At 46.0% G+C, this 26,003-nt stretch overlaps 3 protein-coding genes across 9 annotated transcripts in view; 1 reads left to right on the top strand and 2 right to left on the bottom strand.

The window, feature by feature from the left end:
• Positions 1 to 276: 276 nt before the first annotated feature.
• Positions 277 to 8,452, bottom strand: C43H6orf62 (chromosome 43 C6orf62 homolog). Its single transcript, XM_032970532.2, has 5 exons — positions 6,880 to 8,452; positions 6,011 to 6,187; positions 4,267 to 4,389; positions 3,586 to 3,720; positions 277 to 2,715 (listed from the first exon to the last, which is right to left on the bottom strand). Exons 1-5 carry the CDS (start codon positions 7,006 to 7,008, stop codon positions 2,587 to 2,589), a joined length of 693 nt encoding a protein of 230 aa, XP_032826423.1. The 5' UTR covers positions 7,009 to 8,452; the 3' UTR covers positions 277 to 2,586.
• A 2,494-nt stretch (positions 8,453 to 10,946) lies between these two features.
• On the top strand, positions 10,947 to 18,307 carry LOC116951467 (uncharacterized). 4 transcript variants are annotated; one of them, XM_076073766.1, is made up of 4 exons: positions 10,947 to 11,556; positions 12,850 to 13,217; positions 14,040 to 14,207; positions 17,726 to 18,307. In XM_076073766.1, the coding sequence occupies exons 1-4, from the start codon at positions 11,541 to 11,543 to the stop codon at positions 17,756 to 17,758; spliced, it is 585 nt and encodes a 194-aa protein (XP_075929881.1). In that variant the 5' UTR covers positions 10,947 to 11,540; the 3' UTR covers positions 17,759 to 18,307. The 4 variants fall into 4 exon arrangements, with proteins under 4 accessions (XP_075929881.1, XP_032825984.1, XP_075929880.1 ...); XM_032970093.2 differs by having other exon boundaries at positions 10,948 to 11,556; positions 14,040 to 15,711; XM_076073765.1 differs by having other exon boundaries at positions 10,948 to 11,556; positions 14,040 to 15,711; positions 16,441 to 18,307.
• Positions 18,308 to 19,403: 1,096 nt separating this feature from the next.
• The window catches only part of LOC116951442 (fibrocystin-L-like), a 65,051-nt gene continuing 58,451 nt past the window's right edge, over positions 19,404 to 26,003 (bottom strand). For all 4 annotated transcript variants that reach the window (XM_032970059.2, XM_032970055.2, XM_032970056.2 and 1 more), the window contains one exon: positions 19,404 to 24,250. In XM_032970059.2, the coding sequence (XP_032825950.1) occupies positions 24,213 to 24,250 (38 nt within the window). In that variant the 3' untranslated portion in view covers positions 19,404 to 24,212. The remainder of the gene's footprint in view (positions 24,251 to 26,003) is intronic.

Here is a 26,003-nt window from a genome sequence, read left to right as displayed (position 1 = left end):
TAGCAGGTGCGACGTTCCTACATTCAGAATAAACTGTTTGCAGCAGTAAACTACAAAGGGAATTAGACATCACTGTTTAATTCATTATCGTCTTCTCAATTAGGTTCTGAATACTTGACCAGTAGAAACTGCTTGCCAATTCGACACTGCGTGGCCCTATAGTGATGCAGTCAACGCTAACAATCTAATTACCATCAGATGATGCACATACAATAGTAACTTTTGTATAATGGTCTTAAATTAGTGATACAAGGGATGCAATGGAACGGTAAGGTGTAATTTTTCCTGCAAGGGATAATCTTCTCACCTTTATTTGTCTCAAGAGCCTTTTGTCATACAAATGCAAGCAAATCAAACGCATTTAAGCAAGCACACACATTACACGCGCAACGGAACAAATCTGAATTTTAAGATTGGAACATTGTAACGGCAACAATTTAAATTATAAAATGACAACAAATTAATCAATGCACAACAGCTGTTACAATCATAGCAACATAATATCAAGTGTAAATTATTTTACATGTTTTACCATTGATTTGAATGTTGCCGAGATTTTAACAATGGTGTTTTGTATACCAGTGTTAGCATGACCATGGTGAGGCATTTCAACTGGCAATACTGGCTCTTTCACATTTCGAGCTCTCAAGCGTTTTAACAAAAAAGTATGTTCATTATCCCAACCTAAGTACCACAGAGGGGCCTTTGCTGGATTATGCGGTGGTTAAATGGACTGTGACATGACGATGCAGTGCCCATAACCATAGTGCAAACGTTACACAGAAATTGGGATCCCTACTTAAAAATATGCTTTTTAAAGCAGGTGTATCATGTATATTAAGCCTCAAGCTTGCCTGTGTATGCGTTCTAGTTTTGAATCCCGCTCTGCATACAGGCTTTAGCATTCTGACAAGCCCTGTCGTGAGAGCTGTACCGAGAAGGAAAAAAAAATCCCAAACTTAAAAAATATCAAACTAAAACACAAGAAAATTAAACTTAAAATCTAATCGGCCCAAAGAATCAAACCCCGTGCCACAAGTATGCTTAAAAGCACAAATAAAATTTCAACCACACCGCAGGTAAATGAAATTCTACATTAAGACGTTAATATTTTGGTGTTCACTAGCAGATGCACAGCGTGACAACTGTTTTACAGATTTAGATGAAGAACAAATCGAGATGGAAATTAATCACTCCTGAGGAGTTCAAATCAGTTGAGGAGACCCAGGGCCACCGAGGTTCCCGGAGACGACAGAACGCTACATGGGGCCCACTCATTCCAACATCCACAGGCCTGTCGTGAGGCCATCATGTCTGAAGCCTGGGGCTATCTTTTGCGGCCTAGAGAAAATTTTCTTTCCCCCTCCACGAGGCCCTGAAAAGACCTTGGAAGTCGACCAACACCATGAAATGCTTCTGCATGACATATGCACTTTGTGGCAACAGTTTTCCATTCTCTAGTCTGCCTCAATATTCCATCCTGTGCGGCAAGTTGCGCTCAACACGCTTAAAAACAAAATCAAGTGCAGCAATGCACCGTGCACGAGATGCATGTACTGTAGCAACATGGATTCGCATTTTAGTTGTCATCTGCGTTTCCTAGCTATTTAACCTGAAGCTAACAAAATTCAGTCCGACGCAGGTCAGACTCCCATTCCATAACATTTGGTGGAACTCCACAATGCACACCCACCTACCAAAATACCCACAACCACTACAATAGAACCTCAGTATTTCACAACACATTTCTATTTGTATTTGTTCAATTATAGGTAATGGAAAAAGTGCGGACTTTATTACCTGCTTACAAAAAATGCACAGATCAAGCTGTTGTTATATGCATCAATTTGAGGTTTTCATTTAAAATGCTTACAAAATAGTTAAACTCAGTTTGAGCCGAGGCTCTACTGTAGTAGCGGTTTTGGGATATCTTTCACACGTTGCATAAATCCCAGTTCCATGTGCAAACAGGTGAGATGTGGGGTCCAGTTTGACTGCATTTAAATGTTAAATCCTTTAGTGCAGACTGGTGCTCAATAAATTACACCAGCATTTCACTTTAATGTTGGGACCTGCAATCTGGGTCCCTAAAGTTAGCTGGAATGGAGCAGACGGCAAATAATTGCCCTTAGATTGGGTCAACAATATCTGTGCTGCCCAATGTACTTTTGAAAGTCTGCACATGGAAACATGGCTTTACTGGCCTAAAACACTCACCTATCTTATTTAATAAGGGAGGAGTGAAACTCAAGTGTGCACACAAAAACGTGGAAACAAAGGGATGCATTGGAAAGGCAGGGTTGATCAGTACGAGGGGTCGAGGGGAAGTCTTAACACTACAGACTGACCGCACTGCATAAGTCGGAATGCTGTCACATTGGCTATGGGAAGGCCCTTACGGCAGCTTCCAATGTTTACCATTTGGAGCAAATCAAATTAAAAAGTTGTGCTGCTCCGATCTCAACTGGCTCAACACGCACACGCGCATACAACGTGAACCCATCGAGTACAGAACTCTGCGCCACGCCCCAGAGCTCGCCCACTATTAGAGCAATCGATGGGTTTAAGTGTGAGTGCGGAGAGGCTTTAATCAGGGAGGTAGGGCTTCAGGTGGTCATCCACACTGCCCACTCCCCAGTGGGTGAGCTGGTCTTGCGGCAAGTACAGGCAGATGCTGCACAGCTTGAACACGGACGTAGTCATGCCCTTCTGACTCTGGAATTGACGCACATGCAACCACAGTACAGGAAGTCAAGAGTTGCAGAGGGTGCTTGGGCAATCCCTGACGCTCTTGCATTTTTAGCTTACTCAATGTTCGAAGACTATTCCCGATGTCATCGGACTTGCCGAGGATAAAATGTGTTGCAATGTAACATACACAGTCCAGATAAACTTGTACTCATGAAAATATCCAGGCAGATAAATGTTCTTTAGGCATCAGTGTGCGATATCCTTGGACACACTTGGAGCTGCCAGAGATTTTCGCTGGGTAAAAATAATCCGTCTGCTCAGCACCCCATGGTCAGTTAGCTAATTTTAGTCTCTGCACACAGACAGAGAGGCGTCATATTTAGTGCTAATGTGAGATAGGGTACTCAATGTGTAGCGACAGCTAAAGTTCCACGCATACTGTATATTAATACATTGTGTTCAGCCTTCGGTGTCTTTTAATTGTTACAAAGATTTCTTCCATGTAATTTATGTTCAGAATATAGAGGTGGCTGTTTATTGAACTGCTTTAAACTAATTTTGGTCAGGGTGGCCAAATGGCTCAGTGGTCAGAGCACTGAGCTAGCAGCGCTGAGAACATGGGTTTGATACCAGGTAGCCACCCGTGATTAAACCCAGTTATCAAATGCAGTTCCCGTTGACGTTTTCAGCCAGGTCATCGGTGGCTTAATTAACAATATTAAAATCAATTGTGAAATACCAGTTTAACTGCTATATGCCAAACATCTCTGTGGAGGGCACGAGAGTACATGCGAAAGGTCACTTTAAGGGCCCTCTGATGTGATAGCACAATTAGAATAAAACCGCACATATAGCGTAAAATCATAAACAAATTAAAAAATAGTTCCCACTCACTGGGAGTCCGTGCCGGCGCACGAACAAGAACATCGACTCCGTGTCATTGTTGACAACGAGACCCGCCTTGTCCTTTTGGCCAAGCAACCGCACCAGCTGCTGTTCGTAGTCCTGGTAGTCAAACTCAAACTCGGCCTGCACATCAATTACAGAATTAAGCATTCTCAGCAGGAGCATAACACACAAAATACAAAGGATAATAAAATGGGCCATTATTAATTTCTGTTTTCTGTGGATTATAAGATAATCAGGAAAGTAAGCCAAACTGTAAACTTGTGCCCGGTGCCATTAAAGCAATAGAAATCTGGTCACTAACATACACTTTAAAGGTTTGCTTTAGAGTACATTGACCAAAATACAACTTCAAATCTTAATGCAGTAATAATACCTTTGGAAGGAACAGCATTCTGAATGTCATGATTAAAATATCTGAAATAACCAAAAGATTACACTTTTTAAAATGTTGGATTAGTTGACCAACCTTTTGAAGCAACATTTCAAGTAAAGTCCCTCAAACGAAAAGACTGTCACCCTCACCTCGACATGAAGTATTTTATCAGTATCTAGTAGACATGACAAAGCCACCAATGATTACTGTTAGCAAATGTTACCCCATATTACTAATTGCAGAAAGCTCTATCTTGCTTGAGATTAGATGTGTGGTATGAGGGATGGACTCACTTGAATAAGCTTATATGGATCGTCTGAGCCCTTCCAGCGAGAAAAGAGGAGGCAAACCACCTTCTCTATATCCTTGCGTGGCCATAGAAAGAAATCCATATCCTGCACATTGCCGATCACATCCTGCAAATGGAACATAATAACAATGCCAAAATCACTCCAGTTAGGTTGACCGCTTTGTTAGTGCGGATTGGTGAAAATGGCCGAAGATCAATATAGATAAGGCTTATTTACACTTGTCATGGGATATTTTGAAAGTTTTTTTATTCCTTTTTAAGCAATATTCATTGTTTATCTTGTTTTCATTACATTCTGGCGTTTTTTTGTGAAAATAATTGTTTTTGCTCTTGTTAGGACATTCCCACGCTGCAATGTCCTGGAACTGCCACCACTGCTGATGGTCTTGGGCTGTGGTTTTCCTTGTAAAAACAGTTAATCAAAATGGGCCTTACCAGCTGAAATAAAGTCTGAGTCTGGATAACCCTCGCTGCTCGTATTAGTCCTGGCCAGCAAGATAACTCAGATCACCGGGTTCATTGGACGGTACACCAACCACTGCAACACTGTTCCACCTTTTTCAATTCAGAATGGTGATTGAAACATAGAAAGGTTGCTGACAAAAACTATGGTTATAAAATACAGTAGATGGAAATAGTGATGAAAAATGGCAGCAAAAATAAGCAACACAATTGAGTCGATTACTAAAGTAGTTTTGCAGTGTGTACCAGATAGTTTCTGATCATTTGAGATGAACCATCATATTCTTAGTTTTTTCGGTAAAGTCACGTTGAAGAGAAACAACAAAATAATACAATATATTTTATTATTTTGTTTCTCTTCAACGTGACTTTACCGAAAAAACTAAGAATATGAATTACTGCAGTCACGAAAGCTTTAAATAAAAAATGAACCATCATGTTTAGGAACATAAAACTTTAGTTCAGATTTGCAGAATTAGAGGTTAGGGAACTATGTACGTCAGCAGTTCTCCTGCTGTGTTTGTTTCACCTCATGACGGTTGCTTGTGTTGCGATCGAAACGTTGTGATCTATTAATTTTCTATCTACGTGACTTTACCGAAAGAACCAGAGTATGTAGTACAAATAAATGCAGGTACATCTATATTCGCACATAGAAACGTTGTTTGAGAAAGGGCGAGGAACACTTCCCATAACGAAAGCCAAATAGTACTTATAAATACCTTGTGGCGAGGCCACACATTAACATGCACCTTTGTATTATTTGGAAATCTAAACAATATTAGGGCCCACCTTTGCAAGTGACTGATAAAATCAGAATCAGTTTTGCTAGTCCGAAAAAGAACCACTCTAGTATCCGATTAGTGCGGCTAAGATGGTTGCAGTAAGTGACAATCACTTGCGCAACCGAACAATGTGCTTATCAGAAGCAAACCATGGATTATCTCCTGAGATGCCCTGCAGCACCACAATGCACTCCTAAAGATTTGGCAATGCCAACACCAAAAGCGGTGGCCTGTGCAGAATATTGAGAAAAAAACTATATAGGTTGGACAGGACACGAAGAAGACTTACAGGCCATTTAGAACTGTTGGACCTCATGAGGCTTCTTGTTCCTATGAAAGTCATGGGCCACATTCCGCCTGCGGATCCTTAATCTTCCTAGCGTTTTTGATAAACACCGAGGTGAATTTACACATTACATAGAAATGTTAACACAAGCTGTTGCAGACACAGCTGTACATCAAGATGACACGTGGACGTACACGTCGCAGTGACTGATAGCGTGGTGCGTGTAGCTGCACCACATCCTTGCTCAGCAGCTCTAGGGAGCTCTGCAGCGAGTAGTCGGCCTGTCGCACACCCTTCAAGATCAGCTCCTCATAGTTGTTGGTCATCACCGGCATCACTTCGCCGGCCTCAAACAGCGCCGGCCTCTTCCTCTGTAGATCACAACAGAAAAAGATGCCAAGGAAATGTTTTCATGAACATGCATGGTTAACAATGCCAGTATAAAATTGGGTTTTGCTTTGAGGAGTCCTTGATAACTAATGTTTTAATGTACTGTATTCGCCATAGTGGATCTACATCCAAAATAATGAACAAATACCCATTGACAAAACCGAAGTTCGGCCTTGGAGTAAAAAACGCCATTGGCTTTATACGAAGCAGTAAAGAAGCCATGTTTTGCTTCCAAGATGAGACTAGCTTCCAAGATGAAACTACGTCTTTATAAGTAACCAGTTTTGTAAAGTACAACATTGCCTAGCATACTCGCTTGAATTGGGAAATCTATAGAAAAGTACGGTTTACATTTAGTCCAAATAGTTCACTGGTCAAGTGGAAACTGCTTTAAGAAATGAAGAAATGCTTTACCGTAAGATAGAAGTAAATAGTGAGATAACAAAAATACTTTACTGTATGCGAAAAGGGCGAGATTTGTGACCGCTTATATAAAATTACAATTTACACCATGCCAACAAAAAAAACCGCACAGGTCGTGGGCAGTTAATCGCTCTGGGGCGTATACGTGTCACACACGCCGCGATGTCCTTGCACGTTCCAGTATTCGCAAAGCATTCCTCTTTCCCACAAGGCTGGGGGGGGGGCATCCTGCGGGCAGGTGAGTTCGCACCTTATCTCTGAATACGAAGGCGATGTACATCTTGAAGTCAAATTGGTCGGCGAGGGATTCCCTCTTGCGCCTCAGCTGTGACCGCAAGCGACCGAGAGCGTGGTGGCGGCGGGACTGTGGGTCCCCCATTGCTGCCCTCCCTCCCGTCGAAGTCGCCCTCCTCTTGTCTTATAATTCTTCACTCTTGTTTTTATTTTGCGTTCCCTCCCTCAGCGGCCCTTCCTCTCGTCTGTGGCCCTGTCCTGTCATATGGCGAAGGGGCCCTCGATTCTAATTTTGCTCTTCCGTTGTCGATGGAGAAAATAAAAGTCGCCCCCCTCTTTTTTGATGATCAACCCCTCTCACTCACTAACGCCCCCCAACTCCTCCGCAACCTCCCTCCCCCCCACCACCACCACCACCGCTATGTATTTGTTTGTGAATTCAAACAAGAGCAGGCGCAAAGGAAAGTGTGCGCAGAGGGTGACTTTTAAAAGTTGGGGAGCACTGCACTTTGCCCGATCAAACCCCTCCAGCGAAGAATCGCATAGCAAAAGCAGTGCGGCCCAGATGTTTGGCAGCGCCAATACATGCCACCTGCATCTCACCCCCGACCTCCCACGATATAGTAGTAGTAGTAGTGTGTGTGGGCCAACCGCCCAGGGTTAAGGCCACATGCGAATGACAACAGCACAGTCGTTACATGTACCACGTACAGGACCGACCCCCCCAAAAAAAAAAACTCGGTGGAATGAACCACACGACGACGGACCGACCTGACAATAAAAACAAAAAAACCCAAACTGCCCCCCCCCCACCACCTCTTAAATGAAACGCCAATTCGCACAAAATACAAAGCCCCAAAAAACCAACAACAAAAATGAGCACGCAGCACGGATGGTTATGTATAGATGAGTGAGGGGTTGACACTTTATCCATTGGCACCGGTCGAAATCCGAGGGGGAGATGGGCTACACGGGCCGCGGCGGCCCTGCCCACGGCAACCCATGCTGCTCAACAACAAATGCCCTTCCCCTACTAGACCCGTCGCTTAAAATCTCTTCCGCTCCACTCGATCGCTTGCGCCACCCTCGACAACACGAGACGGCTCCACAAGCCCCGCCGCTGCCTACGTACACCCTCGCCCGCACATCACATAGTTATGGGTTGACGGTGATTATGGGTGGTGGGGAAGAGGGGGGGTGTAGGGAGTTGGGGGAGAGGCCGGGGGAGCCGGCTAAACCCCGCCGGCGAGAGGCTCCATTCCACCGGCTGTCTCGCTAGGCAAGCACGAGGCTTCGGTTACGGCCGTAAAGCGCGCGCTAGGCCCGACTATCTGCCCCCCCGCCCGCTAACGCTTAAAGCGACGTTGCGATTCTTATTTTTATGTTTTGAGTTTAAATTTGCGGTTTCTTCTAGGGGCGAAGGATCCTCCGGCGAGCGTGTCATAAGCCGCGACGGCATGCCGGCTGCCTGACTCTGTGCTTGTCGTAGCAGAGGGAGCCGTGTTCGTCCATGGCTGATGAGCTCGCTGGGCGCGTCCTCTCGCTCTTCCTCCTCGCTCCACGCTCCTCCTCCAGACTCCTTCAGACTCCCCCTCTTCCGCCTCTTCCTCCTCCCCCCAGACTCCTCAAAGCTCCACCTCCTCCATGCTCCACCTCCTCCATGCTCCACCTCCTCTATAATCCACCTCAATTCTCCACCTCCTCTAGAATCCAACTCTTCAATGCTCCACCTCCTCAAAGCTCCACCTCCTCCATGCTCCACCTCCTCTATAATTCACCTCAATTATCCACCTCCTCTATAATGCACCTCTTCAATGCTCCACCTCCTCAAAGCTCCACCTCCTCCATGCTCCACCTCCTCTATAATCCACCTCAATTCTCCACCTACACTATAATCCAACTCTTCAATGCTCCACCTCCTCAAAGCTCCACCTCCTCCATGCTCCACCTCCTCAAAGCTCCACCTCCTCAATGCTCTACCTCCTCTATAATCCACCTCTTCAATGCTCCACCTCCTCAAAGCTCCACCTCCTCCATGCTCCACCTCCTCAAAGCTCCACCTCCTCAATGCTCTACCTCCTCTGTAATCCACCTCTTCAATGCTCCACCTCCTCAAAGCCCCATCTCCTCCATGCTCCACCTCCTCAAAGCTCCACCTCCTCAATGCTCTACCTCCTCTATAATCCACCTCTTCAATGATCCACCACTTCAAAGCTCCACCTCCTCCATAATCCACCTCCTCCTTTGCTCCACCTCTATAATACACCTCCTCAATGCTCCACCTCCTCCATGCTCCACCGCCTCTATAATCCACCTCTTCAATCCTCTACCTCAGTGATTCTTAACCTTTACTGCAGCCTTCACTGCTTTGATTCTCAGAAAGGGCATCTCTCACCCCCAGGGGGTGCGTGCACCTCAGGTTAAGAACCACTCCTCTACCTCCTGCATGTTCCACCTCATCAATTCTCCACCTCCTCCATGCTCCACCTCCTCTTTCTTTTAAGCCCCCGCCCACTTCTCCAGGCCCAGCCTCCTTCCGTCTTCAGAATCAGAATATCGATTTATACTGGAGGAATCCGATGAGCTATAAAGCTCTTTTTTCAAAGATGTCCAGTAGGGGCGGGTCAGGATCCGCCTCCCCCGTTCCGTTTCCAGACTCCACCAAGCTCTCCAGACAAATCAGACCATGCATCCTTCATATATCTGTCTACACACACACAAAAACCTCCAAAAGTATTTATTTCACAAGCCATATGCCATACGACCTTCTGGCAGTGCATCATTTTATTCTCCAGGTGGTAGTGTAGCCCATGGGCAGCAGATGGCAGTCTATTAACAGCAGAAGGAGTACAGCAGCAAAGGGCAATGCAAAATCCAGACCAACGTGGTGAATTTTGTTTCAAAAAAAAAACTTCCACATTTATAAACATGCGTTTAGATTTTTTTACGTATTTTTTTCTGTTATACATTTCCACATGTTGAGCTATCACGTGTGGCCAGGTCGCTTCTGAAAAAGAAGCTATTAACTCCGTGGGCTTTACCTGGTAAGATCAAAAATAGTTTAGTTTTATTTGAATGTTTTTTAAAAAGTTATTTGTTTACCTTTCCTATACTTCGCACTCCTACCGTGTTTCTGTATTGTTTGTTGATGTAACGTTCTGACCTCCCCCGACTGGACATCTGTCAAAAACAACTTTATAGCTCATTGGATTCCTCCAGTATAGTCTCATTCTGGGTTGACGGGCCGTTACTTCTGTACGGATCGTTTGCAAAGTGCGGTCCCTTCTCGCCGCCTTAAATTGGGGAAGGTTACATACATCAGCATACATCTAACATGTGTTCTTGCACGCAACATTCCGTGCAACGGTGAGCGTAAACATCGATGTTTATCGATCAATAATTGCATGTTTTTCAGTGCGTTACCGTATTCTCTGGATTATAAGACGCTCCGCAAAGTAAGACGCGCCTCCAACGCTGGGTTTTTTTTCCCTTGTGCCAATACATTTCTACAAATCTGATCGCACGTTTACACACCTACCGGATCACACGACGTAACACCCAACGTTTGTCTTAATAAAAACGTTGAAAAACAAGGTGCGTCTTTATATTGAGTTAAAATACACGTCCACATATCATGCCTTAATGATAACCATATTTGTATACGTCTTAACAAACGTTCCAAAACTGTCAACGCAGTATAGAAACAAGCATTATTTTGAGCCTTTTTCTCAATTCACGTAGGTCACAGTTTATTTTTTTAAACCATACTTCACCACGCTGGTCATTGCGGATTAGTGAATGGGTTGCCGGAGTCAGTGACCGGTCCGGATGTCACTAGAAGGCGCGCCACTGATGTTGGCTGGAGCCGGGAATTGAAATCGGGTGGCTCGTGCTCAAAGTGCAGTGCCCACTAACAACTGTGGCGCCACCGCTCTCCATCCAAAGAAAAATCACAGTATTTTGCTAGAGTACAATTACGACAGGACACGTGCTTCCCTGCTCTGACATGTAACGTGGCAAGTGGAATTTCAAAAGATTCGGCACCGTAATCTCCGGATTATAAGACGCACCTTCTCCTCCTCTGTACTGTGCTTTAAAGCGAACGTTGGTGGAGCTATGGGGCGCGTGTTTGTCTGTGACAAGATTTGTGGAACTTTATTAACACCGGGCGCACAGCATTATGGGTTGCGTCTTATAATCTGGCACGTGGGTATACTGATGACGATTATCTGAACCGGTCATAGGCCTACCTTAGTTCGACTCAAGCTCAAATGAGTACCTGGTGCGATGTGCGTCTTTATTTTTTGCGGAGCGTCTTATAACCGACGACGATGATGATGATGACGACGGCGGTGATGATGACGACGACGACGATGATGACGACGGCGGTGATGATGACGACCACGACGATGATGACGACGGCGGTGATGATGACGACGACGATGATGACGACGACGACGGCGGTGATGATGACGACGACGATGATGACGATGATGATGATGACGACGGCGGTGCTGATGACGACGATGATGATGACAACGGTGAATATTGGACCCGCAACAGGGAGGCTCCAGGCTCCACCGCGGTCGGAGCCGCTCCGTGCCGGGTGTTGACGCTGACACGGCGGAAGCAGCAGCGGCAGGGAGGGAGGGAAGGGGAGGAGGGGTGGAGGCTTCCATGGCAGAGTTGAGAGGTGAGAAGAGCGGTGATTTTTTTTCTTCTGCGCGCAATCCACCTTCTCTCGCGTGTGCGTACGCACTACTGTAACTCATTAGTGCCCGACGTCACATCCAGAGCCGCAGCACACACTGAGTACAGACAGCAGGCACGGTGCTCGGCTGTCCCCACGTCACATCCACAGCACACTGAGTACAGGCAGCAGGCACGGTGCTCTGCTGTCCCACGTCACAACCACAGCACACACTGAGTACAGACAGCAGGCACTGTGCTCTGCTGTCCCCACGTCACAGCCACAGCACACACTGAGTACAGACAGCAGGCACGGTGCTCTGATGTCTCCACGTCACAACCACAGCACACACTGAGTACAGACAGCAGGCACGGTGCTCTGCTGTCCCCACGTCACAACCACAGCACACTGAGTACAGACAGCAGGCACGGTGCTCTGCTGTCCCCACGTCACAACCACAGCACACTGAGTACAGACAGCAGGCACGGTGCTCTGCTGTCTCCACGTCACAACCACAGCACACACTGAGTACAGACAGCAGGCACGGTGCTCTGCTGTCCCCACGTCACATCCACAACACACTGAGTACAGACAGCAGGCACGGTGCTCTGCTGTCTCCACGTCACAACCACAGCACACACTGAGTACAGACAGCAGGCACGGTGCTCTGCTGTCTCCACGTCACAACCACAGCACACACTGAGTACAGACAGCAGGCACGGTGCTCTGCTGTCTCCACGTCACAACCACAGCACACACTGAGTACAGACAGCAGGCACGGTGCTCTGCTGTCTCCACGTCACAACCACAGCACACACTGAGTACAGACAGCAGGCACGGTGCTCTGCTGTCCCCACATCACAACCACAGCACACACTGAGTACAGACAGCAGGCACGGTGCTCTGCTGTCCCCACGTCACAACCACAGCACACACTGAGTACAGACAGCAGGCACGGTGCTCTGCTGTCCCCACGTCACAGCCACAGCACACACTGAGTACAGACAGCAGGCACGGTGCTCTGCTGTCTCCACGTCACATCCACAGCACACTAAGTACAGACAGCAGGCACGGTGCTCTGCTGTCCCCGCGTCATCACAACCACAACTGCAGTATATTGAGTAGAGGCAGCACGCACATTACCATACCCACGTAATCACAACTCAATATACTGAGTACAGTTGCACAGAGTACTCTACCATCTCCAAGTCATAACCACAACCACAGTACACTGACTGTATCTCTCCCCCCTTGTCTTTGGATTGCCCACCCCCCCCCCCCCCTCTACATATATAGAAGGTCACGCTACGGGGTCGCCGTCGGGTCACACAGAGGACGAGCCAAGTCCAGTCTCGTCGTCTGCACCAGCCATGGAGACGGAAGAGGCGCCCACTCCTCCCAAGAAGAAGAGCAAGCGGATGCAGAAATACCGCGACGTGTGGGAAGAGGAGTACCCGTGGCTCGGCAAAGTCCACGGCGATTGCTTCAGAGCGAGGTGCAAGATCTGCAGAAAGGACATCTCCGTGTGCCACGGCGGGGCCTACGATCTGAAGCAGCACGCGGCTGGGGAGATGCACATCCGCAACATGCAAAGATCCGAGCGTAAAGTCGCACGGCCCAAGCTTGCGAAGGTTGCCGTCGACAAATCTGTCGAGGCAGACAAGGTACGCTCGCTTGTAATCCCGCTCCCTTTAGCACTCTGCCAAATGGCAAGTCTTTGGCTCGGGACTCCTTCAATCATTGTCCGACCATCTCGAGGCTTTCTTCCTTCGAGGTGTCAAGCAGCATCTCTCTTGTTCTGCCTCTTGGCCTCTTTCCTAAGACCCTTACGAAACTTCTTTCATCAAGCCTTCACATCTGAGAATGTTCCCAATCCACATCGATGGACTTGTCTGGATCATCGCAGCGTCATCGCTAGCATCCTACCTTCCAGATCTTCCTTCATCAATCTTTCGCCTCTAAGAATGTGTCCAAGCCACAATAACTAATGTTCTCCCATTCGGGGGCCATACCCACATCACGACCCCTTAACACCTATGACCAAAATCACCCGCAATGTGTCACCAATCTCGTCAGATCTCAGAAGCTAATCAAATATTGAGCCTGGATAGTGATTGGAGACTGTTGCAGGAATTATGTTGTTAGTAGAATGCGGTATAGCAAAACACATTGTTGTACTGGTCTATGCTCCCCACCTTCACCGACTTGCATTGACCAGCTTGGTGAATATGGTTAAAGAACCCCCATAAGCTGGACTGTGTGGGGAGGCCCTCATCCAGTAGTGGATTGACAACGTGCTGAACACATGTGCTCGTACATAAAGCAGAAAACTTAAAAACATTGGGTGTGGGCCGACATAAAATCTCACACATTTGGGTAAACAAAAAGAAATCAGCAAAAAAAAAGCCTAATCTCAGAAACGTTTTTTAATCTAAAATAAAAAAAGGAAGTGTAATTTAACCATTGTTTATTTTTCCCTCTCCAAGGTCACTGCGGCTGAGCTGGCAAACGTGTATCACACCGTTCGACACAACCTGAGTTATAACAGCATGGGCTGTGGCATCAAGTTTGGCGATTTGTGCACGAGCAAGAAGATTTCGTGCGGCAGGACAAAGGCCGAGAGTCTCGTGAAAGACGTCCTAGCTCCTAAAGCTGTGAGTCACATTTTAAACGCCCTATGCAGGGAAGGGCAGCATCCGTTTCCATTTGCAATTCAGACGGACGCCGCGAGCAAAGGAAATCGCAAATCGTTTCCCATAGCCGTCCAGTTCTTCACCCCTCAGCATGGCATGGTAAACAGAATGATCGACTTCATAGAAAATCCAGACACATCGACCGCAAGTGTGAAAAACTCTATTACAACATCGCTCGGCAATTTGGGGCTGTCTGTCGACTTGGTCTCGGCTTTTAGTGCAGATATGACAAACTTTAATTCTGCGGTTCATCATTCCCTGTTCACGGATCTGCATAGGAACCACGAGCATCTGCTACAAGTAAACTGCCACGCTCACATCGTGCACAACGCCATTAGACATGCCATGGATGAACTTTCCGTGGACATTGAAAACGTAATTCACAAGGTATGCGGTTTCTTTGCGGTGTGCGCAACACGGTCAGAGTCGCTGAAGGAATTTTTTGATTTTCTGGATACGCAGTGGAGAGAAATACTCCGGAATTCCACAAACAAGTGGGTTTGCCTGAATCCTGCCATATCAAAAACATTACAAAACTGGCCGGCCATCAAGTCAGAGTTAAACGGCATTGGTGACGAATGTCCCAAGCAGATCCGGAAGGTCCTGCACCCTCCAACAAATGGAGACGCGGTTGAGGCCGACGACAGGCAAGACTCAGTGGAAGTGTATCTTCTCTTTTGTAATAACACTCTCGGCGTCTTTGAAGACGTCGTCAAGAAACTTGAGAGATGTGACGTCACAATCCTGGAAATTTACCAGTTAATGACCAGCCTAAAAGGGAAACTCAACCAAAGGATGGAAGATGAACTGTTTGGTTACATAACCAAGAGGAAGTTGGCCGGGCTGCCCCCATCGGAAGCAGTCAGGGCCAGAAGTGAATTTAAGGCCTTCCTAACCTGCGCCGTCGCTCATCTTCAAAAATGGTTTTGGTTTTCCGAGGAAAATTGGCTTTCTTCTCTGCAGCCACTCGCCCTGCACGGTGCTTACGAGCTGTCCTTCGCCGATCTGGGCGAGGTTGCTCGTCGCCTCAGTCTGATCGAGAGGCTGCAGTTGGACATGGACGCGCTCTTTCTCGAGTTTACAGCGTTCAAGGCGGTTCTCGACGAGCTCCAGAAAACCAAGGAATGGAAGTTGAAGAGCACCTCGAGCAAGTGGCAAAGCATATTTCAAACGGCCGGCGCCGACGCACTTCCAAACTTGCTCTCTTTGCTGTCGTTCCTGCTGAGTGTGCCCGCGACCACGGGATACGTCGAGCGCATACTGCCTCTGATTCACAGCAAGTGGAACGACATCCGTAACAGGTGTTCGATAGAGCTGATCAAGAGTGAGCTTCTTGTGACGCTGAACTTTGACATGGGGTGCGCTGACTTTCACGCGATGATTCTCAAAGACAAAGCTTTTCTCACAGTGGCGAAGAGCGACCAGAAGTATTCGTTCAAGAGGGCCAAGCCAAGTCAATGTTGAGGTACATCAAGAAAATGATACTCTGGATTGCCTATCAACACCAATGATCAAATTTACACAGTACATTTGCAGCAAGCGTAATGCTTCACCGCCATTGTGATTTTTTTTTACATTGTCGTTAAAGTAGTGGCGGTGGAGCGGTGGCACTGTGGTTAGCACACTATGCTTTGAACGTGAGTTCGATTTCCAGCCATCGGTGGCGAGCGATATCTGAACTGGTTCTGGTCTCCCCTTCACAAACCCACACCCACCAATACGGTTAAGTTCGGTTACACAAACCCATTGGGTAGGTCTTCATCTAGCGGTGGATTGTCAAAGGACCGTAAGTGAATGTAGTGGGCACTCGCAGCTGCAGAGATGACGTCAACTCGTTACATACACCCATATATGAATTTAAAAACATCAGTTCTCAGCCATGGCAGCTCAGCGCTTCTGACCTCGGAGCCACCCAAACACCTGGGCCATGTTTGATTTTTTTTTATCTAAGGCCAAATAAGAGCTGCTGTGCATTGCTTATTCTACTATTTTAGTCTGAACTATGGTCTTGGAAAATATGGCCGTGAAAACCAAGGAATAGAAAATCTGCGACTGGCAGAATTAGGTTGGAACAGATTCAATGTGTACAGACGTGTTCATATCTGAGCAAGTGATGCTTACCTCTGCCAGTGTTACTGGTAAACGGTGTATTATACAAAAGCAACCAAAATAACATTCGTTGTCTTTCCCTCAGCGGTCTTCAGTATTCCGGTCGCCACTTTCATCAGTGGCAAATCAAAGGAAGGTCTGGAATGCGACTACGGGAAACCTGACCAAACCGTAGAGAACCACTGCAAACTTCTGGAATTCAAACTTGATTGGAAGCTTTCGTGACTGCAGGAATTACTCTTTGGTTCTTTTGGTAAAGTCACGTGGGGAGAAAATAAACTAAATAATAGAATACGACGTTTCGATTGCAACACAAGCAGTCGTCATCAGGTAGAACTAAATTAGAGAGAGTGAATTTGAGAGAGAGACAAAACACAGACATGGAGACACACAGACAGACACGCAAGCAGAGAGAGACAACACAGAGACACACAGAGAGAGACACACCTCTGTGTGTGTCTCTGTGTTGTCTCTCTCTGCTTGCGTGTCTGTCTGTGTGTCTCCGTGTCTGTGTTTTGTCTCTCTCTCAAATGCATTCTCACCTGATGACGACCGCTTGTGTTGCAATCGAAACGTCGTATTCTATTATTTAATTTATTTTCTTTCTGGAATTCAGTGGGGCTGCAGCGGCAATTCATTTCGCCTCACCCGAAGTCATCGTTTGGCTTCCAAACGTGGATATATCTCTCTATTAGGTTGTTATTCATTTAGCCATACGCAATAATATCGGTGTGGATTCTCCATTATTTTCTCGTTGACACATCTCTGTCTCTGAGAGTGAAGGAGCGATGTGGGGTGGTGCGTTATAAGTTGAAATGATTATACTTTCACTTTGCTACACTACCCGACACTACCCTTAGAGTAAACTCCACGCTGGTTCTAATCACTGATGGGAAAGCAAGAATGTGTGCGTGTTTTTATATTTTATAATAATCTGGTGGAAGTACCGTCGTTGAACGACATAAGCCCCACCACCACTAGCCCCAACACCCCCCCACTAACCCAAATACCCCTCCCCACTAGCCATAACACCCCCCCCCCACTAACCCTAACACCACCCACTAGCCCAAATACCCCTCCCCACTCGCCCCCAACACCCCCCCCCCTACTAGCCCCAACACCCCCCACCACCACTAGCCCCAACACCCCCCCACTAACCCAAATACCCCTCCCCCCACTAGCCCCAACACCCCCCCCCCCCCACTAGCCCTCACCCCCCACCTCCCCCCGGGTTCCCCCCCTCCCCAACCCGTCCCTCGCGTGTGACAACCCCGTGACAGGTGTTATAGGCTGCGGCGCTACGTTGTGGTGGGCAGTCGAGGCCAGGGCAGTAAAAGCCACTGTTGGACTCTACTTCTGTGCTCCCACAGCTATGCAACCCCGCCGTCACCGCCCTGCACTGACCGACATGTTGAAGCGTGGTCAAATAATGCCCCCCCTCCTCCCCCACACGACCCACAACAGCGTGGGGGGGGGCCTCATCCAGCGGTAGATAACACGGCTGCACGTGCAAAAAAAGTATGCATGCACCAAAGCAACACGTTTTGCTACACTACTTTAAAACTGCACAGATTATAAATATTCAACTGCGCATCTATTTTTCCGACATTTCGCTCTTGTGCTGCGAGAAAATGTTCGACGTACATTTATTTTTTGTACGATAAAAGATTTAGCTTCCGTAAGGAATGTATATTCAATATTGATGCTGCCCTGGGATATATTTTAGTGTTTTAAGTTATTTCTTTCAATTTGTGTTTTAACCAATTCATCATTTAGTTGAGGATGTGTTGTGATCCTCTACATTTTGACGGTGTTTATTTTTCGCACATATATACTGTTTAAACATGACCCCTGTCCCTTGGAATCTATCATATACCAGGTCTCACTGTATAGTTTACATCTCTCCGTAGATTGCCACATGGACAATAAAAAAAAAATAATTTAAACCTTAATGCACAATTTTGAAAATATGTATATTTTATGTTCCGATTGTGTCATGTGAGTGGTGTTAGCATGAGATGACCTATCCATTCACATACCGTGTCAACCCATACGGTTTACACCCGTATTCTTGTACAAGGAAATTGAGTTTTAAGATCCAGATGGCGTACAACTGTTTCAACACAGGTAAAAAAAATGTTTAGTCTATTTGTTTGTGTTTCTCCCTTACGATGGTACTTTGTAGGATGAACGTTGAGATGTATAAGGGGCACGGGGGCGACCAATAAGGTCTGAATTGGTCTGTAATAAGGTAGGAGGCACTGACGAGGGGTTGACAGGTATGCATCCAAAACTCTCACATGGCAGTGCTATAACCCCTGAACAGCCTCTTAGGCCACACATCCTACTCCAGATAAATGTCCATCACATGGAAATAAAACCTTGGCAAAAACATTCTTTTTTAAATACAACATTCTGAGATTTAGTCAATACAATAACTGCACAATACAGCGGAATTTGTATTTATGAGCACCTGATATAAGCACAGTTCTGATATAAGCAACACACTGGTGGCAGGGAACTTTTGATACAAGTGCACTACTTCGGATAGAAGCACACCTCGCCTTGCTGCCAATGCCAAGTGTGCTTGTATCCAGCTTTAATTGTACACGGTCATGTTGATCTGAAAACTCAAATATGTAACCCCTCATTTGCAGTTCCAGTCTTTCCTCCTCAGTAACTGCTGAAACCATATTTAATATACTCTTTGGTTCTATTGGGTAAAGTCACGTAGGTAAAAAAATAAAATAACAAAAATCACGACGTTTCGGCCACAACACAAGCGGCCTTCATCAGGTGAAGGGACGAGACTGTCTGGAGGACAGCGCTGGAGTGAAAAAAGCCACGCTCAGATCACGACCTTTAAGCTGTGTGAGAAGAAACAAAGCGCCTTGACAAAGGAATTAGCATATAATTTAGATTCTTCTCACACAGCTTAAAGGTCGTGATCTGAGCGTGGCTTTTTTCACTCCAGCGCTGTCCTCCAGTCTCGTCCCTTAACCTGATGAAGGCCGCTTGTGTTGTGGCCGAAACGTCGTGATTTTTTTTTTTTTTTTTTACCTACGTGACTTTACCCAATAGAACCAAAGAGTATGGATCCTTGCAGTCACGAAAGCTTTAAATCCATATTTAATATCCTGTGTCCCAAACCACTTGCGCGCATTCCCATCCTGATTCAAATCCTCTGATCAATCCCTGGGACTTATTCCCTCCGAGTGATAAAAGCATGCAGGTTGCACTTCAAATTCATGCAAAATAAATCCACGCAGTTACCTACGACGATGTATAAAATCACACGGCATTTTATCGCAGATGATTAGGGAACAAACAAAAAGGACCGGTTGGGACATGTCCAGGGTTTGTTGGGATGGCCGATCGCCGAGATTGGAAGTGGAGTGGTCTGCCTGAGACCGGCGACCAAAGGGAAGACGAAAGAGGCAGATGGGTGGGAACCAGTCGAGGCAGATCTTGGAGGTCCCCGCGTGTCGACTGCGGCGGTTGTGGGATCTGGCGGAAGGAGGCCAAGGAGCGCTGGCGAGGCGTAGTGGTATCAACAGCTTTGGACCGCGATTACGCTTCGATCTTGAATCACAATCTTTATTTAGACTTGCAAAATCCGATTAGTGATGCCAGCAATCTTGAGATGGTTACAGTCTTTTAAAATGTGAAATGTGTATTAGGGTATAGTCAAATATGAATGAAGAAACCCACTCGGATGAATAATTGTATTGGCTTTTAACTGAACATTATAAATTGGCAATGCCTTTTCAAGAGATGAGTATTGCTTTACAACAAATTGCACACTTTTTATCTGCTCAGTAATGTATTATCATACCAGTCTGTTTTAATGTTCACATTGTCTATGTAATTATGCTGACATGTACTACTCAGCTACACTCTTGTTGATCAAACTAAATCAATTTATGTCACCTTTTTGTGGTTTGAACAGTTGGCAAACCCATGCCCTTGTTTGTTTTGTGTGCCATACATTGATCGTATTATGCATCCTTAATTTAAACGTTATATTCCCACTTAATCGTAGATTAAACACAACATATTTTAAGCATCTCGGGATCAGAATATGTTCTTTTATAATTAATCAACGTACGAATACCAAGCTGCATTTCTAACGGTAAAGATCTGGGCTGTTATGCCATCCCAGATAAAATAAGCGGACTGCTTAAAAACGTGTATGACGGAACTCAGGCCTGTGCACGGACAGAATGTCATATGCATTTCTCCCATGTGTAATGTTGTGCTTGACTGTCTAATCACTAACACTGTGAATGGGGTTAGCACAGTAAAGAACACCCAGTTAGCAACAATACAGATGAGATGAATGTGCGGGACTTGGAGTATGCAGGTGACGCAGCTTTGTTGCCGAGGACTTTGTTTGGAGCCGTGCAGTTGTTGGCGGTCTTAGGCACTGAGGCCAGGCACTGACGACTTGAGATCAACTTTCTTCACACAAAGTTAGGGCACAGGGCTGTTGTGGTAGGATCGCAAGTCCCGATAGGAAATGGTTAAGGTGGGTAATGCAGGTGGCTGTGAGAAGGATGCCAAGTAGGGCAGATTTTTTTCATGGACTCTGGAAAGCACACTTTGGATCAGATGTTATGTATGTTGAACTTATTTCGCATCGTACATAGCCAACCTTGCTCATCGGAGGTGTGGGAGATAGGAAAGTTCTAAAGAAATGAGTTTTCAATATAGATTAAAAAGTGCATAGCTACAGTGGCTTCCTAATATCGGGTGGTAACTATTAGTTTAAAGAAAAGGTTATTTGAGATGCGAGTGCTGTGAAAGTAAAAAAAAATAGTTGGTATTTGGACAAACGTGTCTGAAATAAATGATACAAATGTCTAGCAAGACAGGAGGGCATACCAGGTAAGTATTGTAGATATGATGAGGCAACCAAATATTGCACTGGGTGGGCCCACGTGTGTGTAAGATGTAAGGAGGGCTGACTACTAAGACAGGCATTGGAATGGTCGACTCCACGCGTTCAGCGACCAAGATGAAGATGGTGGGATAATTGTTAGGGGAGATCTTGGGAGGTCCCAGCTGCAGGATCTGGGATGGGGTAATAAGAAAGCATTGGCGAGGCACGGTGGCATCAACGGCTCTGGCCCCGATGACATATTGATTGACTCTATGGAGGGTAAGGTGGGGGGGGTAAGAGACCTACGTGGGGTTAAAGGCCACGTGTTGTCCTGGTGCTGTCAGAAATTGTGTGATCAGCCATTATTAGGTTGAGGTGCAGATTGGCGCCCTCGTTGAGAGGTTACCTGCAACTCGACGGAGAACCACACGTGAATACCAGGACCAAAAAAGGCATTTTACCACACGTAGGCCTCTTACTCCACTCTACTACAATCAGCAACTAATCTGTGAAAGTCTGGAGAAGGCCTCCTAGACCGCTCCACAGACTTCAATAAACGAGTCATTCAATTGCCTGCGATATGTAGCTTATGTGACGGTCTAATTAATGCAAATGTAAAATAACCTGTGACCTTTCAATTCAGCTTATCGGCTCCAACACTGCTGATCCATTATATTATTTACAACGGCAGCAATGCGTGTGTAGAGGATGTCTCACCCATCCTAACATACCCGCAACCACGCAAACAACACGCAATACCTTCCGAACTCGACATCACACGCCACACACACATCACGGGTTGATGCACCTGGAAAGGGTCGGAGGCCAGGGGTAATTCACGTCTTGACACACACGCGGCACGCTCAGGCAAAGGAATAGATCAGGGGTGTGAGCACTGACGTGCACGGCGCGCAATCCGATGGGTAGGGTGGATGACACGCTGATGGGATTGGTGCGCAGAGCAGATCGTGGAAGAGGGAGATATGGGAGAAGGGTCATTGGTGGAGAAGGGCGGAGAAGACATTTAAAAGGGACTGTGGAACGAGGGAATGGTGTTGGTTGGATGATTAGTGTTGCTGTGGTGTACGAGCGGTGACAACAGAAACAAAGAAGTTGAAATACCACCAGTCCAAGTCTCCTCTTCAGGTGCAGCAATCCCCATTTCCAAATCCTACTACGAATAGGCGCGTGGCAATGTGGAGTTGGGGCATTGTGGGGTTGTCGATAAGTCATTGAATCTCCACGAACATCTTCACCGTCTTGTATAAGCTGGTAAGTGGTGATGTCCAGGTGAGCTGATGACTGGTGAGCAGTGTAAGGTGAGTGGATGAACATCCGATAAGGGTTTAAGTGTCAGGTGAGTGTCATTGTAACCCCATTGATAGGACGGCCTGCCCTCTAAGTTCCTTATAAATGAACACAATAAACGTTACTAAGGATAGTATGCATTGTATAATCAAATTACACGATACATAAGATGCAATATATTTTTAAAGACATGTTTTTAAAATTCAGACTGCAATAACTAATTATAATATAAATTGTATTTCATGCGTACATATGGTATATGCTCTGCAGAGTGCATACAATCCATATATCTCCTCTTAAGTACCATTCCACGTGTTTGTGGAAGAAAGGAAGCTTCTGTGGATGTGGATGAAACAGTGCACAAGAGTACACGAGTGCTCGTGCATGAATGCTCAAAAATCCATATCTGCGTCGTGTTCACGTCAGCCAGGGGCGGGGAAGCTTTTTATACTGACCGAGGGCCGAATAGGACTTGCAAACAAACACCTTTGGTGGGCAACCAGCCACACATTAACACGAGACAAAGATCCCCCGTATAAATCATAACAGACAACTGGGGCGAGGGCTGTTAGCGAGCACCTTTTGTAGGCTGTCACGGCACACCAGGAGGTGGTTGACCAGCACCAAGCCCGGCCGCCTTTCTCTCCCCGGTGGCGATGTTCACACACTGCACCAAGGTAGTCATTTGAGGCCGAGTTGATCTCGGGGAGGCCCATGACTAGTTCAGATAATCATCGCCGGTGTTGGCCGTGAGCAGGAATTGAACTCGTGGCGATGGGTTCGTAGCCACCGGCTCCCCATAACACACACCTTAAGTCTCTTCTGCCACTGCAAGAGGCCCCCTGAGGTGATTTTAGAATATCGTTAAAGAGAAATGCGGCGTTGTTGCCAGATTTTAAAATATTCCCCTCAAACACCCAAAATGTGCATTTAAGATGCTCGCAGGGACCAAAAAAAAAAGATATCAGTCCTGGGCCCTTGCGATGTGGTTCGCTGCATGTGGCCACTGACCATGTGGATTGAAGTCCCGTCGGCTTCCCCACCCCTGATGTGAAAGCACTTACAGGCACAAATGACACGTTTGATTCACACAGTACCTCAATGCATCTCAAGATAATCCAAAAACTTAACGCATTGCATCAATAACAGTTCCCTTCTTCACAGTGCGTAGAGAGGTTTCACTATGTGCTGTGATGAATGGCCACTGCCCGAATTGTCGTCTATTGTACACTTTTTTTCGTTAGAGGGCACAGTGTTTCCGACGAATGCGACGAGTTTTCGTTGTTGTTGTTATTTGTGCCTGTGCACCAACTGCCTATACGGAGTATCAGCATCGACAAAGGCTTCTCAAGATTCTCCTGCATTGGAATCAAGAGATGATGTGTGCCCGCTGCATTAATTATCAGTCGTTAAAATAGCCTCACAAACATGTCGATGTAACGGCATGCAAGCATTACATCAGTAAGAAAAAACGGCGATCGTAAAGATACATTTAGTTGTCAAAGCATGCCTCCGTTCGATGACCATATCACACAACCCCTCTGCTCTGATAACTGAAAAATGTGGAAACGAAAATAATGAAGTTGATATTTTGTGGTTGCGGAGTGTCACACAGCGAATAGCAAAGAGGCTTGGTATGTCTGCGTAGCAGCATTGCTTCCGCAGCATCACATCATGGGTGGTTTGTCGATTTCTTGTATGTTTCCTGTGTGAACACGCGCGCACACACCACACACATAGCACTTATATGGGCGCTGCAACCAATACTAAACTATGTTTTTATTTTACCAGGTAAGACCCACTGAGCTATATAGCTCTTTTTCAGACTCGACCTGGCCACAAAATGATAGATCAGCGAAGTGGCTTAAAAAATGTATAGTAGCAAAATAATCGAAATTACACGCAAGCATGGGGAGAACATGCAAACTCCAAATATACATAATAAAGATTTTTGGGTTAGATCACGTTATTTATAAATGTGTTGCAACCCTCCACCACCCGACACGGCCAATCAATAAAAATGTGTCACGTTGACAAAAGACAAATAATTATAGATTTGAAGCTTTCGTGACTGCAAGGATTCATACTCTTTGGTTTTTTCGGTAAAGTCACGTAGGTAAAATAAAATAAAACAATTAAATCACGACGTTTCGGAGGCAACACAAGCTTCCGTCTTCAGGTGGAACAGTCACAGCAAGATCGCTGCATCAAGTGGGGAGGCTCTGAGAGCCTCGAGCTTAAATACAGGTTAAGGGGGGGGGGAGGAGCCAAGTAGGAGACATTGATGGGGTGCGGGGCTAAGTTAATCCGTCTTTTGTTATGTTGAGGGTGCGGGGGATGCGGTGGGTCAGTGCACGGGGGCAATGGAAAAAATGGAAACAAAAATGGAAAAATTCGAAAAAAATATGATGTGCGCTTATAAGGTATCCAAAGTTTTGACTTGGTTTATGACATCTTTCCAGTGGTTGCTTAATTTAAAACCATCCTCTCGGTTGAAGTTGTCTATGTTTGTATATCTGGATGGCTTCATGGACAAATATTTGGTAATAACCGGGAGGTTTGCATAGTACTTTGGTATCGGAGAAAACAATCTCATGAGAACCCGCTGTGTTGAGACAATGATCAGCTACGGCTGACGAAAAAAGATTTCCAAAATTCTAAACAAACACAAGATCCAGGTTCGATTCAATACAGTACACAAAATCCGTGATCTGATCCCATCCGTAAAGGATGTCATCCCTGACTTACAGTACCCCGGTGTTTACAAATTGAGTTGTATCTGCGGTGACTGCTATATCGGGGAGACGAAACGACATATTTCTGACCGAATTCGCGAGCACAAATCAGTTTTGAAACACAGCAGAACGAATTCGTCGGCCGTAGTTGATCATTGTCGGGGTCAGGATCGAAACCACGACCTCCTGTATCCCCGGTGAGGTAGTTAACATCTTACCAGCGCGGAGCCACAGCGCCCCACTAACAGGTGTGTGACAATGCACTGATCCTTAACCTGGCGATACATGCATTGCACCGTGCGTGTATAAATTGGTCATTCACGATTCATGCACACTGAAACCTCTGTTTATTGTCCCATTATCCGCTGTTCCTATTTACACAACCCTGTAATAAATTTGCAGAAAAATTATATTTGCCTTTCGATTCTTCCTAATATCCACACTTATCCACAGATAAGGAGAGTGACCCAGATGTGGTGGAAAATCCGTCATGCTACGTGCAGATAGGAACAGTTGCGGTCGGATAAATACACATAAGAGGATTTACACGTAATCATAATTTGCATTTATTTTTGAGGCGCCTTGCACTAATGTCTCATGGTACCTGGTTTATACGCACACCTGGTGAATGTATAAGCCATCTGAGATTGACCGCCAACGGAGTTATAACAACCGGCGGTGAAGGACTAGAGGTGATTGAAAAACTTCAACTAAATGCGGCAA

Source organism: Petromyzon marinus, chromosome 43 (assembly GCF_048934315.1).
Source record: "Petromyzon marinus isolate PM22_M1 ecotype Great Lakes invasive population chromosome 43, UKy_Petmar_22M1.pri1.0, whole genome shotgun sequence".
NCBI lineage: Eukaryota > Metazoa > Chordata > Hyperoartia > Petromyzontiformes > Petromyzontidae > Petromyzon > Petromyzon marinus.
The sequence above is the reverse complement of the archived record's forward strand: the minus strand, read 5'-3'. Positions and strand labels throughout refer to the sequence as shown.